This window comes from Pollicipes pollicipes, unplaced genomic scaffold (genome assembly GCF_011947565.3).
Source record: "Pollicipes pollicipes isolate AB1234 unplaced genomic scaffold, Ppol_2.1 Scaffold_4740;HRSCAF=5597_pilon_pilon_pilon, whole genome shotgun sequence".
Lineage (NCBI taxonomy): Eukaryota > Metazoa > Arthropoda > Thecostraca > Pollicipedomorpha > Pollicipedidae > Pollicipes > Pollicipes pollicipes.
The window spans coordinates 22,497,598-22,513,931 of NW_023596545.1; the positions used below are offsets into that span (position 1 = coordinate 22,497,598).

At 49.0% G+C, this 16,334-nt stretch overlaps 1 protein-coding gene across 1 annotated transcript in view; it reads left to right on the plus strand.

Annotated features, from left to right (window-relative positions):
• LOC119098065 (double C2-like domain-containing protein beta) overlaps positions 1 to 14,126 on the plus strand; it is a 21,367-nt gene extending 7,241 nt beyond the window's left edge. Inside the window, exons 6-13 of the mRNA XM_037220992.1 lie at positions 1,256 to 1,338; positions 2,288 to 2,367; positions 2,963 to 3,037; positions 6,200 to 6,323; positions 7,744 to 7,853; positions 8,669 to 8,823; positions 10,920 to 11,089; positions 13,195 to 14,126. Coding sequence (XP_037076887.1) covers positions 1,256 to 1,338; positions 2,288 to 2,367; positions 2,963 to 3,037; positions 6,200 to 6,323; positions 7,744 to 7,853; positions 8,669 to 8,823; positions 10,920 to 11,089; positions 13,195 to 13,328 — 931 coding nt within the window. The 3' untranslated portion in view covers positions 13,329 to 14,126. The remainder of the gene's footprint in view (positions 1 to 1,255; positions 1,339 to 2,287; positions 2,368 to 2,962; positions 3,038 to 6,199; positions 6,324 to 7,743; positions 7,854 to 8,668; positions 8,824 to 10,919; positions 11,090 to 13,194) is intronic.
• Positions 14,127 to 16,334: the final 2,208 nt, after the last annotated feature.

Here is a 16,334-nt window from a genome sequence, read left to right on the forward strand (position 1 = left end):
GGCCGACCGCCCTAGCACCTACGCCTACTGGCGGATGCGTATTCATGCTGTGGTGTGCCCTATGGGTACATATGAAGTAAGCGCAGCCGGACCGGATTTCAATTCATGTTCAACACCGTTCAAAAGGCTTCCAGATACCTTAGAGGCCATCTGAGATCCCCTTGTAGGACGGGATTAAACATGCTTGGCAGACAAACTGAAATTGTCACAAAGGCGCAGAGTGTCATTGAGGATTCAACCTTTTTGCCTTTGCCTTTGTACTGTATAGGTTACTTTTAATTATATTACATGTCTCGAAGACATGCGTGCCTGCACCCCATCAAAAGTGCCTGAAGTGTGTGTCGATGTAGGCAAGCCAGGCCTTGAGCCGTAGCTCAGAATCATTAGTTGGGAGTTCTTTTTCTGACAATGATTAGCCTTCATATACCAGGAGAAACTGGTCAAGCGACGTTATGGAGCAATCACGAATGATCAATGCGGCTTTATTGATAAAGCTCCACGTTTCGAGCTGTGATCATGACTACGAGTATTTTCTCATGCTATGAGCACACTTTGAAAGGTCAGGTTTGGTCATACAGCAATGCTTACTTAATAACGTCCGTTTGACTAACCCTTTCGGCACATTGAATACGATCTTTTGTCGTAATACCACTAACACGTGGTGATTTTATAACTCCTTGATCGCTGTTTCGACTTGTCAGGGAATTAAACTGCCGAGTGCAGGTCATAAAAAACAAGATAACAGCATTTCCGTCGAAATGCGGAACGTAAGTGCTTTCCTTTAGCCATTTATGGTGGAATGACAGTTGTAATAATGTGCCCTCTAGCAGCATAATATATGATTTTTAATTATTGGATCGCCATCAGTGGTATACAAATGATCTATCGACTCAACTTCTCGCCAGTTTTCACAACTTGTCGGATTTTCCGTTGCCGTCAAAAAAATTAATGCCAACACGGGAAAATATCGGATATTACCACACCTCCTCGCTGAGCAAGGATTGACATGAATAGAGATAGGGAAGGCGACGGCGAGAGAGAGAAAGACAGAGAGAAAAAGATATAGAGAGAGAGAGAGAGAGAGGAAGAGAGAGAGAAGAGGAGAGAGAGAGAGAAGAGAGAGAGAGAGAGAGAGAGGAGAAGAGAGAGAGAGAGAGAGAGAGAGAGAGAGAGGGAGAGACTGCCGGTCGTGATGACCTGCTCTGTGCGTTTGCTGACGTCCTGCCACTGCCCTAACTCACATTCTCTCGGCCAGTACACCAGTGGTTCAGGAGCGGTGCGCGTGGGTGGACGACTCCCGCCTCGGTCGCCGCTCTTCCGCTGCCACCCACGGCCAAGGTAAGAATTGTACGTAGCTCCACGCGTTTGAAACAGAGCGGATTGTGCGCAGTCGCTTTGCACTGCTGCTGCTCTATAGGCCCATTTACGTCTCATGGGAAAGAAAGCGCAGAATCGTCTGAAAGCGAACACGTCCGCAAAGCCATTGGTGTGCCATCCTCCAATCCAACATGTTGGTTTTGCCTGCCCATCATTACGATGGCAGCCATTGGATGTTCACAGGGAGAGACTTGCCGTGTCTGGAGGTGCACTGTTGCCATGACGACTATTGTCTTCGCAACGGCCATTTGGTATTGTTATAGAGGTTGCTTGCCGTCCGAAGGAAATGAATGCTAGTGCCCAGTTGAGAATAATTGGTAGTTAAGCCCAAAGATGGTCAAGGGTTTCTCCGGGTCGCCCTTAACGATGACTGTGTGACCCTTTACCGGCACCGGCATCCTATTATTTGCATTAATGATGCACTGAGTGTCTTCCATGATACCAGCAGCCAGAATGATTGCTCATTAACCGTTGACGTCATTTTTCAACCTGCCTCCAACCTTGTGTTGTTCGAAATGCAATGCTGTATGTTGGTCTCACCGTCATCAGGCTACAGCGTAATCGTTACACGCGCTCTGCTGTCCCATTCGGTCTGCTGCTTGGTCTACTGCCCGTATTGCTTAATAATAACGCCTGGTAAGTAACACCTACCTCGGTTCGGTGCGCCGTTCATACGTTCCGTTCCGCCCCAGTGAGGCCCCCGGAGGAGACGGCTGGGCATTGACTGTGTTCCAGGCAGGCATTTCCAGCAGCGTGGTGGGCGCAACGCTCACTAAAGACAGAACAAAAATATAAATAAGTGGTGCGATGTTTGACCTCACCCTTCAATGCAAACGCATCGATGCATGCCGGTTGGTAGCAACACTTCGACGGCAAATCCGACTGTTGATAAGCGATGTCTTTATCGCAGTTCCTCTGAGAACAGTGGAGTTCTCCCTGGTCATCGACTCCACTGCCGAGTCGATACACTGCTGCGTACACAAGGTCAAGGTGAATCTCGCCCTCGGGATATGTGGCATGCCACTTTCTAACATCGCCTGCCCAGCCTGACCTGCCCAGTCTGACCTGCCCAGTCCGACCTGCCCAGTCTGACCTGGCTACTCAGCTGTCCTGAATGCGGGTTGCGGAGCTCGCCTACCTCAGAGGCATTCGGCGTTATGATGCATTATTTGCATTTGTTTGTATGGTGCATTATCGTGCATTATCTGCATTTATGGTGCATTATTTTGCATTGACTGGGACGGAGCGTGGTACCTATTTCTCATATCATTAGTGTCAGACCTAGCGGAGCTTGAAATCCATTTCAGCATTCAGTTGCATTTCAGCTTCGGTTGTGACATGAATGTAGCCTGGGATGCGCAACAATGCTATGTGATGGATCCTAACGGCCCCTTGCGTAATGCGTAACCTATCCTACAATAACGCTTAACAATAATATTTAAAGGTCCTAACGAGCTATGTCTTATACTGTACATCTGGGCAAGTAGTTTGTTTTTTAGCGTAGGGTCGCCAAGAGGCATATATGTCTGTTCCCTCACGACGATTGTACTGAGACAATAGCGCTGTTTTCCCGTCTGGTCGGCAGGGTTTGCGCTCCTCAGTCGGCGCCGAGACTATCAACAGCTACGTCAAGCTCCACATCGTCCCGGGTTTGCTGAAGGTATACTAAAGTCTGGCAAGCTGTACCTTTTAGCGGTATTTGAGATGCCTGCACTATGTCTGGAACATTGAAACGCCAGACTTAATGCAACATACTCTGATGTATCAAGATGCGTTGGTCGGTCGAAATTACACATATTCCTGCACGACCTCCACCCATGTCGAGATCTCGAAGTAAACGTTCGCCTACGTTTTAGTTTCATAAGGTGTAGACGGGATGCTAGCGTGGTCGTGCCGCTTTTTGTCACACGTGCCTCACGTGTGACACGCGTCCCGCGTGTCCGTGTTACAACACATCCCGTATTTCAGGGTAGTGTTTAGCGCCTTTGGTGATGATGTAAAGGGCTCGAAAGCTCCCTCAGCTTGCAAGTTTGCTCACTTCATCGCGAACTCTCCCAAGAAGACCGGAGTTTAAATTGCCTCATAGCATCGCCTCAGATGCATTGCGCTGAGCAAGGTTACGGAGTTCATATGATTGGAATGCATAGCGCTCACCCAAGAAGGATAACCGTTGCCTCAAGCTTGTATTCAACCTGCATGCTTTAAAGGGTTGCAAATCGAAAGCATTTCGCATCGCAATGTATTCGAACGCAATCATCAACTCATTTAAATGCATTCTCGCCGTCCAAATGTATGCCTTCACATCTCTGTACATTCGCATCAAATATGTTTCCACAGGGTGCATAGTACATGCGTTTGTTTCTTTCCAGCCCGACAGTCACGTGCATTTTCCGGCTTCAGATGCGTGCATTTTGTCAAAAAGACGACAATCATTAAAGGGAACGTCATGGCCAAGTGGTTGACGCATAACACTTCCACGTGGAGGCTTGAGTTCGAATCCCGGTTATGTCATGGCTCGGACCGATAGTGGAGTCGGTCCTCCACACAGGAGCGCGTGGCAATGTGCGTCGCGTTCTTTTTAACCAGATTTTCGGTGTCACGTGCCGTGTTTTATGTCTTCAATGCAAGCATTATTGTAGAGTTAGTGAAGCTCGAAGATGAACTAGCCACCGAATTTGTGCTAAAGCCTTTTGTGATTAGCACCACTGCAGAACAATTCTAATGTCCCTCGAAAGTGCGAAAATCGTTTCTTAATCCTCACTTGAAGTTTTATGTCCTCAATTACGTTCAGCTGACGCTTTAAACTTAAAGGTAGTTTAAGATCCCAAAGTGCGGCTCCGTTCCAAATCTGGTCGTGGCTTGACGCGCCTGTTCAAGTTTGAGTTTGGCTGAGTTGGTCAAGGGCCCCCCCTTGACCAACTCAGCCAAACGGGATAGGGAACGGGGGGGGGGGGGGCGGGATAAACAGCGAAAATGACGAAAGCTTCCTGTGAAATATTCCAGCAAATGCATTGCTCCCCAGGTTTGGTTCAGTTTCTTCTTAAAGTAGGGGGACCAGAATCCTATTTGGGGGCTAAAGCCCTTTCCCCTCTCTCCTCCAGCCGAATGGGAAACTATCCTATGAAGCATAACAACTGAGAGAAGAAGATACATACTTCCTTGTGGCACAACTGGCGACTGTAAAATGCTCGTGAATCGATTGTCCACGTCAAGTAATTGTGAAGAGCTTTTAAAGTCCAGTGAAATGTATGGAAACCTACGAGGAAAGTACCCGCCATGTTTATTCCGAATCATTGACAGTTCTTGCAACAGAAACATCACACCACTCGTCACATGTGGTGGCGAGTGTCAGAGAAGTAAACAAGTGGGCTACATGTTTTCATGTGAACAGGAGTGAAACGTGTCGCAGTCATAGTTCCTTAACTTCGTCGAAGTAAATGGCCGGTGTCTCTTCTGGGGATTGACGTTGCCTTAGATAAAAACTCTCTTTGGCTGGTCCCTAAGACTGTGAGCCAATACAGTGGGGGACGTCGACCGGTTTAGTAGGAGTTACTCACGTTGCAGCTGGACAGCTTGAATGTCCACCAGCATCGGTGATTAGTAGCACGGATGAAGTGGAAATGTTCCCGAAATTATTTTTGCGTTTGAAGGTAGAGTTCCACCTTTGTATGAGTTTGTTCTTAGTATTATTTTTATTGCGAATCTTGGTGAAATCTAGCGAGTGGCTATTCTAACGCCGCGTCAGTACATGTCACATAGATAAACACAAGACACGCAACACATGCAAATGGGACGCAACGCCAGCGATACACATGCGATGTTATAAAACATGAACGACTAATGATACAATGAGCACCTGCACGTCATGCCCAGTTGGTCAACTTAGGTAAGTTCCCTGATGAAAGACATTGCTTTGCCCTTGAGCTCATTTAAGCTTTTACACTGGGGCGTGGCAGCAGGGAGGCGATTCCACACCGCCACGGCTCGATAGGGGAATGCCCTTTTCACGCACGCTAAGCGAGGGTGTTTTGCAGCGGTGGTCTGCGGTACACTTTCGCCATCGGTGGCTCTGGTGTGCCGCTGAGATAGTTCAGATCGGCGCCTGATCAGGGTACTGACAGCCCATCATAGCCCACTGATAGCCCGTGCCCATAAGGCATGTTGATGGCGCGATGCAAACATATGCAGTCGCGGTGAGTGACGGTTTCGTCGAAATTGGGTCATTTAAAAAACTGAAATAGCCATCTTTAAGACCGTTCGGTACAGTTCACAGCCCTGCCCTTCTTGAGGCTTAAACCGTTTTAATTTCTGAGCTGCACGCCTGCGAATATGTGCAGATTATTTCGAGGAGACTATTTTAAGATCACTAAGGCATTAATGCCACTATAAGAACATCATTTAAATCCTGTTATTCAGTTGTCCATGCGGTAATCAAGGCCAATACAAATAAGCTGCCAAGATGCCGACTTATTTTTATCTGGCGTTAGTGAGCACGATTTCCAGGTTTAATTCCCGCGAGTTGTCTCTCAATCAGTGTTGTGCAAGGCACGATGACGTAATAAAAAAATGAGGTGTTGAGAAGCACACTTGCTTAACAGTGATAGTGTGTTGTCTAGAGCAGCCTTTTCTACTTAAAAGTACACCAATAGCTACAAGTAAGCTTATTTCATCATGACTGATCATTGCTTCAATGTCTTCAAATGATAAACCTTCACTTCACTTCACTTCAGGGTTTACAATTGTCAGCTCTCGCGCGGGTATCCACGTACCATGCACGCAACGCCTGCGCGACCGCGCTGAGTTCGCTCTGCCGACCCTTCAGACCAACAAACTGCGGACGAAGGTGGTGTCCGGCTCGGGTGACGCTGAGTTCGACGAGACTCTCACCTACTTTAACGTGTCGGCCGACGTGGTGGTGAACAGCTCCCTGCGCCTTTCAGTGCTCGGTAAGGCTGGTCTATTCATTGACCCGTCCATAGGACGAGCTGCTCGGGGCAGCCCGTGGCCTTCATGGTCGCAGCAGGCATCATCCGCCGCCATTGATGGGCCTGGATCTGAATGGACCGGAACCAGCGTGCCAATACAAAATGCGTGTTGTGTGTTCGGGAATAAAACATGCATCACTTGTGGTCTAACCCCACACGGAGGCCAATGTATCGACAGGCTTATAGTGTATGTCTTACACATGAACCTGAAACGGAAGCAATGGGCTATGCTCTTGGCTAATATTCCTTGTATTTTCACACTTGCTGCGGTATCCGCACACCATGTGGTGAAAATATAAACTCAATCATTCTGAATGGGGCTATGCTTCTCGGTTCAGGGTCCATCTTCATGGACAGCCCTATGCAGCAGCACTCTTTTCACACCGAAAAATGACAGGGTCTAAACCGGACCGCGGTGATCCATCAGTCGACGCATATTAATGGTCCAAACATGCTTCGCCCTGTATTTCTAAGCAAACTTTATTCCAGCATCCTATTCATCGTTTAACCAAAGGTTCGGGACCCGAAGGGGATCTCCACTGTCAAGTGATGGATTTGCCCGCCTGGCGTGTTGGTACAGCGGGACGCTTCCCAGGCCTCCGTCCGCCCACGGCGTGTGACCAGCACAACAACTCTGCCAGGACGGAGACGGCAGAAAGCCTCCCACGGGCGGAGATGTAGATAGACATGATGAAGAGCACTAAGCTCTAAGGGATTTTTTTTTTGGGGGGACGTCACAGCGCTATACTTTGCTGATCAACCCTCATAGCGCATGATGGACGTCGTCGAAATGTTGACACTGCATCTTATTATTAACCTCTGCAGTCTTTTCCACGTCTTTTCCGTGCGAAGCTGCCAGATCCCAAAAAAGTTGCAACTGGTGACTGGTGTACAATGTACACAATGAGCATTTCGAGTTCGCGTTTGCGGAAAACATGTTCAGATGATGCGGGAAAGCTGAAACCTTGCAAAGACACGGTATAACGACATGTAGCCACCACATGCATACATAGCACCACTGGATTCAAGCAGCAGGCTAACCGGCCACGCCCGTACAGATGATGACAAAGGAATACCTTTTCCTTATTTTGGGCTTAGTTTTCTGCTAGTTTAAATGTCCCGCGGTGCTCAACGCCACGTCTGCAGAAATACTCGGACACGCTCAGTCAGAAAAATGTCATTTTCTAAGCAAGTACGTCAGTAGTAAGTTATGGCAGCCAACATGCTGGCTTCACCAAAGTTAGTCCAAGCCTCGGTGAAGCAAGTCACCTGATTCTATGAACGTTTCAGAGGTGTTGCTGTCGTTCACACAATAGCGACTCAAGTGGTGCGTGACTGACTGCGAAGAGACCAGCAGTAACAGGTGCGCGGTTGCCTGCAGACGAGGATCCGTACGGTCACGACGTGCTGGGAGAGACGCAGCTTCGGCTATCCGAAGTGACGCCTCATCGGCTGCTGCAGTTCTGCAAGACGCTGACGCCCGTCTGTGAGGTACAGGTTCGGGGTCGATGGGCCCCTCATTTCCGTTTGCTACTCGGGCACTCAGCTGTGAAATGCAGGTCCTGACGCAGCGCAAGGCTGCGTCAGGTCAGATTTGGGAGACTTCAAAGCTTTGAGCTCGTGGAAAATTTGCTCTGCAACATTCTGGCTGGACGACATGGATTTGTTTTGCCCTCAAACCGTTTAAAGTCTGCCAGACATGTAGCCAACCGTGATTCCACAACGCCCCTTCACTGTATTTTTGGTGTTCGCTGAAGATTAACACCAGTGAGCAGCCCACAGTGAAACCCATGCTGCTATTATGCCTGAATATGCCTGCCATGCCTGCTATCCCTGTTATGCCTGGGTAGAGCTAGATTTCTAAAATATGACTTCCTGTTCATGGAAATCCAGACATCTGCGCGCTAAAGAATATCGTCACTTTAGCGGACCAGGTGCTTTGTCCTTCAGGTATTACGGACGGAAAGCAACATTGTAAAGTACAGCATTCGCTCGAACTATGTGTTCGTTCCATTGCAATAGCTAGCTAGTGACCATGAACACAAGACATTCCGCGCCGTCCTCCTGTCAGGCGCCGCGAAAAATTGCCATTTGTATGCATTTACAAGCAGCTGAAGTTCTGGGCGCAGCCTGAGTTACGCTTTCCTGCCGACGCCATACATCATTCCGCCCCGCTTGATTGCATATACCACGCGGTCAATTGCGATGCAAAGCATGCCGTGCGCGGATTGCACCCGAGCCATATATCGGTGGCTGAAGCCGGTCAGGTCGCTTCACCAGCCGCTGAAAACACTTGCATTTTTTAGGGCGCATATGACGACTGCGCCGAGCTGCCCCAGGGCCGGATATTGTTGTCACTGAAATACGTGACGTCACGGCAAACTCTGGTGGTGGGCGTGGTGCGGTGCGCAGAGCTGCCCGCCCTCGACGGCAACGGCATCCCAGACCCCTTCGTCAAAGTGTGAGTTGCTTCAAGGCGTGACCCCGAGTTGCGGTAAGTTTTGATGCCCTGGACGGGTCAGTGGCCAGCCCGTTCGAAAGCTGCAGCTGGGATTGGGATCAATAACTTTCGGAGTTGACAAGTACATGAGGCGTGCTGCCCGCAAGACGCCAGTCGCTTTATGTCATTGGGAGCTTCATGAAAGATCATGGGATCCGGGGGGCGGGGCGGGGGAAATATTAGATGTGCCACTTTGCTCAAGCCGCGTAGTGGAGAGCCTCTGAAAATTGCGCACAGTGGAGGAGAGGGGGGGGGGGGGGGGGGGGGGGCGGGTGGCGGATCTCACCCTCTCCTACCATCTCGAGAACCGTAAGAGATAGAGTAACGAAACTCCGATCGTATGTGGAAGCTACATGGAACTACGTTGTGTGAAAAGGCATGACCCTAGAACAATATATTAAGATGTCAAATGATGTCAGACATGTCAATTTTTGCATGTTTTTGCATGGCTTGGACTGTCATCTTCGTGAATCGCTGCGAATACGATGCAATGAAAATGTACCGTGTACCCCAATCTATGACGGATGTCAAGGAGTGCATTTTCCGAGGACAGAACCGCAAGAGTGCTCACAAGTTTTGCAAGTATGTACTGACCATTGCTAACCAATTTGTGCACATTCAAAAGTTGTTGTCATGAGGGCTGACCTGATACTCGTAATGCAGAATCGTTATAAGCTCAGATGGCTTTTTTAGACGATGTTCTCGGCTTTGATATACTTCTTAATTCATGTAAAGCTAAAACAGATTGCTTGAGAAACGTCAATGTCCCATTGAGGCTTTACGACGCATTAGCTGCTGAGGCTATGTGGCGTCGCCTGCCTTTCACCCTGGAAGGAGGGGCGGGCACCGCTGGGAATAGAACCCGTGCCTCTGCCTTCTCAGGCGCGCAGTGGTTAGCGCAGACGCGATAACCACCATGGTGCTGGTAGTGTAGTAGTTAACGCAGACACTTCAAACACTACACTACCGGCACACCCTTGAGAAACATCGGCAATGTACGTCTTGACTAGTAAGGCTTTATCATCAGACACTGCGGGAAACACTATGGCCACTTGCGCAGCATGCGCGGTGTCAGTGCAATAGCTGATGATGCTGGCAAACAAGCTGGCACTTTCTCAGGGCATACAAGGGTGCTCACCTCACTGCTGTTTGCACCTTCAGACTGCATGACTGCAGACTGCTGTGATGCCGACCTAGTTTGGCCCCATTGCTTATCATGAACTTGACCTGAATTGACTTCGCTGACCCAACATGACCTTTGCATTATAACATATGGCAATGTGCATACAAACAGTCATGGCTGTCAGGAATATTTAATTGCTACAGATATACCGGAAGTGCATCAGCAGCCATTCTCACGCTCAGACGGTGGCTACGTTGTTGGTTCTGTCTACCTGTAATATCACAATTTTCTAGTCGATTTTCTTCTTCCTTGCTTTAAACGTCGCGCTAGGGTTAAATTTGTGGGTAGACAAGAAAATGTACAGATCTGCGCATTCACACCGGAGAAACTCATGAAAAATAGTCGGATAGTTCCTACTGCTCCCTGCGTGCTTTAAGTAGCGCTGGCCACTGACCGGCTAAAGCGAATGAAATGATCGCTTACAGTTCCACGTGAGGCCTTCAATGTTCTCCAACGAAGGCGCTAGTTTCCCGACAAGGCCATTATCACGCGCTGATGTTTAATGGCTTTGCACGAGCGCTTTACAATATCTTCAGTTTCGTTTCTCCAGCAGGCTTGGGAAAAATTATTCATCATTTCCGACAACTTGTGTTGAGCGACTTTGCGCACACGTAACCGGCTGCATTTCCCGGACTCTAAAGAAGTACCGCGTCGTCGCTGCTGAACGTTCCCACGAAGTGCTCCCCGCGATAGCTGAACGCATGACCATGACCTTCCATGTCTGCTCACTGACCACGATCGTCTAAATCCCCTCCCAGTCGAGCATTAGCTGTGTGTGAGGTGTTTGTCGAGCGATTTGTCACCCGACGGGACGTGTCGCTCTGTACGCCAGTCATGCCAGAGCGAACGCTAACTATCCCGGCGGCACCCACAGACAACTGCGGCCGAGGGGGGCCAAGTACAAAACAGGCATCCGCTGGAAGAGCCCCAGCCCCAAGTTCAACGAGGAGTTCAACTTTGCCTGTCGTCGCTGTGATCTGCCCCGCCGCGTCCTCGACCTTCGCGTCTACGACAAGGATATCAGCAAGAGCAACGATTTCATCGGTATGCTCTGCGCTGAGGGCAATCTCTACGCGAGACTATCTCCTACCCGCTCTATGCAGCAGAAAACACGCACTAATTAGTGCAATTAGTGTGTCCGAAAGGATGCCTACCGGGTCATATTCCGAGCTCTCAAGTATTTACGTTATAAAATGCAAGACTTCAATCACGGAGCAAATCCTAGGATCCAAACTATTCCGATCGTTCGCCGCTCGATCCAAGAGTTCACGCGGCGCTCCGCCATGGAAGCAGCCCGAGAAGGGAACACATCACCACCAACCAATCAGGGGAAATGTAACAAATCCCGCCTGGCGTTCGGTAAGCTGACGAGGTCTGTGGACAAATGCCACAAAAACGCTTCCCAGTATGTCTTTGTCTTCGCCAGGCTCGTTATTGTTGTGCATGCGTGTCAACGCATATGCGATTTGTCTCACGTTTCTTTATACTCCCCATGGGGGCGACCACGTGAGACGTAAACACATATAACAGGGATCAAGCTTCCCATTCAGCTGGGGGAGCTTAGCCCCTTCCCCTCAACTTTGAGAAGAAAGCTGGACATATTTGAGGAACAATCCGTTTATTCCTGTAATTTGAGAGGGGTTAAGGCTCGTTTTTATTCCTCTAAATTTTGGGGCGGAGAACAGAGAAAAATGCCTTAATCTAATTTTTCCCAAGTTGGAAGCTAGGCGTCGAAGAGCAAATCCCACTGTCGATTGCGGTAACGGATAAAAAATTGTGAAATGACGTCGTCATACAAGGCACTTACATACCAAATACATCAATGTGCTCGATGAACAGAAAATATATGCATCTTTGCAAGCCTATTCCGATTTGTAATCTCAAGTTTCTGCAAAATACGACGGTGAACGTAGGATAACACGTGATGACCATTGACACAGGGCAAGTGAAAATGGCAATTGCACCTGAGAAATAAAAGTTGTCGCGTTGTCGTGCTCGCGCTACAAAGTCATAACAGTTTTATTTTTCTCTGAAAAATATATTTTGTCCACTGGTAATAGTAAGTAGTAAAAACTTGTAGGGTAATGTACATCACTTTAACATCCATAGGTTGGCAGACAGTTGGTGATGTTTAAATCACCTCCAAATCGAGCCTTAATATCTAGGCACGGAGGCATAGATATAAAATTGGCATTTTGCAGCCCTAGCATCATCATACTAGCTTTGTAGCCGTTTAGTCCTGTCGATGTGAGGTAACTTCGTTGCGATGAAAATTGTGAACATGGGCACCTTGGTAAAAATCTTTCCGGAGACTATTTTTCCTGCTCGCTAGAATAGGAAAATGTTAGAATAGGAAGATTTGCCAGGACCCGACAATGAAGTGGGAAGCATCTGGCTTCATCCGAATTTTTCCTTATCCCCAATCGTGCGTATTAATGCGTACACTTCACCATGGTGCAAAGCGCTGTAAATACGCTATTTGCCCTTGTTGAAGTCTGAAGGTGAAACGTAGCAGGAGTCTGAAAGTGATGCTCTGCAGACGGAAGACGACTGGAGAGCGAGCAGCTGCAAAAATAATAATAAATAGGGCACGAGTTGCAAGAAACTGCTCCTAATTGCGTTTGGAACCTTTGGAGCTTTGCTATGCTATATGCTAAAACAGCTATGGAGCTGTTTCATACAACTACCAGCCTAACCTATCTGTTTTTCCTTGATGTCGGGGCCAATCTCAGATGTCTCATCTTTCTCGAACCAAAACACGTTAGCTGTTAAGTTTTTACAACAGAGCCTTCATCAGAGAATCCCCTGACTTTGCTGTAAATGAAGCCGTGAGATCACCCAATGGATCACTGCACGTAGGACATGGGAGCCATTCAACCTTGTTATGCGCCGCATACCGAGCGCCCGTCTCCCATGTACGTTATAGTTGGCCTCCCCGAGTGCGTCTAACGCCGTTGCCTGGTCCACCGACAGGCGGCCTGAGTCTGAGCGCCCGTCTCCCATGTACGTTATAGTTGGCCTCCCCGGGTGCGTCTAACGCCGTTGCCTGGTCCACCGACAGGCGGCCTGAGTCTGAGCGCCCGTCTCCCATGTACGTTATAGTTGGCCTCCCCGAGTGCGTCTAACGCCGTTGCCTGGTCCACCGACAGGCGGCCTGAGTCTGAGCATAGACTCTTGCGGCGCTCTGCTGCGCCACTGGTTCGACGCTCTGAACTACGTGGACACCCGCCACGACCGCTGGCACCGACTTAGCAGCGGACGACCGGACCCGGAGACCACGTAGACGCTCCGCTCTGCCCCGCGCCAGTGACCGCCCACACCCCGTATTCCGTCGGAGCGCTCGGAGACCCGAGAGGTTCCGTGTCCCTCCGGTGGGCTTGGGAACCACTGGGATCCGGTGCTCAGCGGCTGGGCCCGGAAGTCGCAGGGACCTCGTGTTCAACGGTTAGGCCCGGAAGCTACGGGGTTGGGCCCAGAAGCCACCGCCCAATCCATTTGCGGTCCGAAGCCGGTAGCCATCCCACTGATATGCTCAGCGATAGCTGCCGACTGGGCCGGAGGGCTGACCTGGAGCACAGCAGCATCGGCGACCGCAGAACACCCATCAATGTTTCAGCTCTCAACAGGGACCACACCAGTGCTGTCCTGCCCTCTAATTCCACGGCGACATGACGTATTAAGTGGCTTTCTCTCGCTTTGCCAACTAGACGTAACCGACGCCAGTCGGGGCGCTGTGGACCAATATTTACAGTGTTATAGTCGTATGTCATGCATGTCTGCGTGGTACCTTCTACCCGCTGTCATATTGGCCAAGAAGGCAGCCTCGAGGTTGTTCGTGATGAATTTAACTATTTTTATACCGGCACCCAGCAACGTGATATCTGCATATAAACTTAGAATGATGTTCGGTGTTGAATTTCATGTTGAACGTGGGATACGCTGGAATATTGTTCATAACAACTAATCAATCATGTGTGTTCGTTTTGTTTACTCGTGCCAGGTTTTGTCGGAAGCCACCAGCAGGTGCCTGTGAATATACAGATGCCTGTGGGTCATGAATCATCGCCGGTAATTAACAAATATACTCGATGTTCCTGATATTTGTGTTATATCTCGGGAAGGCCCAGAGCAAGTAGTTTAAAATCTTCATAATTTCTCAGCAAATTTTGAGAAGCGTCGTGACAAAAATCGGAGTAAAGGCCACTCTGCACCAGTTTAAAACGGAGTGATACATATGTGCGAAGACAAACATGCCGATATTACGTGCTTAAGTGGTTTCTTAGTCAGTCCCATGTTCATACGGGCTTAGTTCTGGGTGTGGCTGCTTTATGAGAAATCAGCTCAACCTGCCTGATATCCCTTGTCCTAAGTCACGTGGGATTTATGAAACCGGGTGACTACCCATTGGGGACATAACAGAAGCACTTGTTTTATGGACTCCTCGCGAAATTGGCTCATAAATTCGCTGGGATCGTGCGATCCTGGGATAACTTTGGCTTCTCAGCCAACTCTACCAGTTAATTGGCTTAGAGAAGGAGGGAGGGGGGGGGGGTGAGAGTTAAATATCATCACGCTAAAGAAACCTGCCAATTGGGAAGTCACCAGAGCTTCCAATGGCAAATAGATCGTATTACATCATCGGGCCTTTCCCTACTCTCAAAAACTTTCAGCTCTGTACTTTCATTTCAACTGTGAGCTTTCGCTACCTAAGATACTATGCTGACCAAAAGATACATAAAAGCAACGAGCAACAGGGCAAAATGTGATGTTGTGTACCAGGACGGTATTGTCTGTTACACATTATTCGATGCTTTTCATGTATGCCAAGCTTCCGTTCCCGTTCATCTCCATTCCTCACTTGACCTCAGATGAAAGGATCACAGCAACGACTGGGGGACGACTGTATGTGCCAGCGACAAACCACACACCGCACGCCCACGTCACATTCGCAACACTGCTTGCGAGCGCGCCCGGTTGCTGCAGAAATCACCTTGTCATCGAAAGAGCGATGACCGGCAGGTGACACGTGGTGCGCCTCTGGCCGATGGCCCATGGGACATGTTTGTGCGCTGCATGACATCGGAAAGCCATCCGCCGAGTGGCTGGTACCTGACACTCTCATGCTCCTAGAAGGGGATTGATGCGTTACGTTATCCCGTTGCCCGGTGTCGATCACTTCAAATGCAACTGGAGCCACGATTTTTCACATATTTACCGATGCATAGCTGTTGTTGATCGCTGTTTCCCATGTGCAGCGGTGGCTTTCACACCGACTGGAGAACCGTATCGGTTTTTAAATATTTGCATTAGGTGGTCTGTTTTTAAGACAGGAAACTAGCTCTACCAAGGTGTGATAAACGGAAGTAAATAACTCGCCGTTAAAAATGTGCATACGAAGGACGATGATTTGAAAGAAATTTATGATATTGAAGTCATACATACAACTTTCCTCCCAATCGTTTGCTGAAAGGATCAGGCTTCCTAAGACGGGCGTATGGTTAGGATATAGGTTGGCAAATCATTTGCCATTGACGCGTTGGATTTAGGCTAGCTGTGTCATTTGCCGCACATACAAGAATGGGGCCCGACCAACCGACGAGAGTTAGCACAAGGAGCGGTCCTCGTGACTCAAAATGCATGCACTCACAATACTGGCATTTCCGAATACTTCCCTTATCCCCACTGACTGAAGGTATTGCAATACTTGACAATGCGGCAGTGGAATCGATACATGGAGCGATGATCAAATCGATATACCAGGCATTCGAAGCATCTGTTAAAACGCATCTAATAAAGTGTTTACACTTGTGCACTTCCATACACTATTTCCTCAGAGCGTCCCAATGTGCACTGCGTCCTGCCCGGGCTGTGCGGCGGATCTCTGAATGGTGAAGTCTGCGTCCTGCCCGGGCTGTGCGGCGGATCTCTGAATGGTGAAGTCTGCGCACACACATCGTGCCCAAATACAAAAATTCAAATACTTCGAAAAACAAAGTGGCAATTCATAAAACTCGAGTTTCCCCTGTAAAAAACAAATCACAGAATTAAAGCCCCTCCTCCAGATTTTCCTTATATGAGCCCTACACCCGCCCGCCGTCGGCGGCCACTGCCCAGACCCGGCTGCCCCCGCATAACCGACTGCGAACTGGTCGTACGACTGCTTTGCTGGATGTTTATGGATCAGCATCGCTACTTAATGATGTGCAGGGTATATACTGGGCACCTACCATAATATGTATTTCCGGATCATCCTTCCTTACGCCAAAACACAGCAGGAAATAAGCTCTCG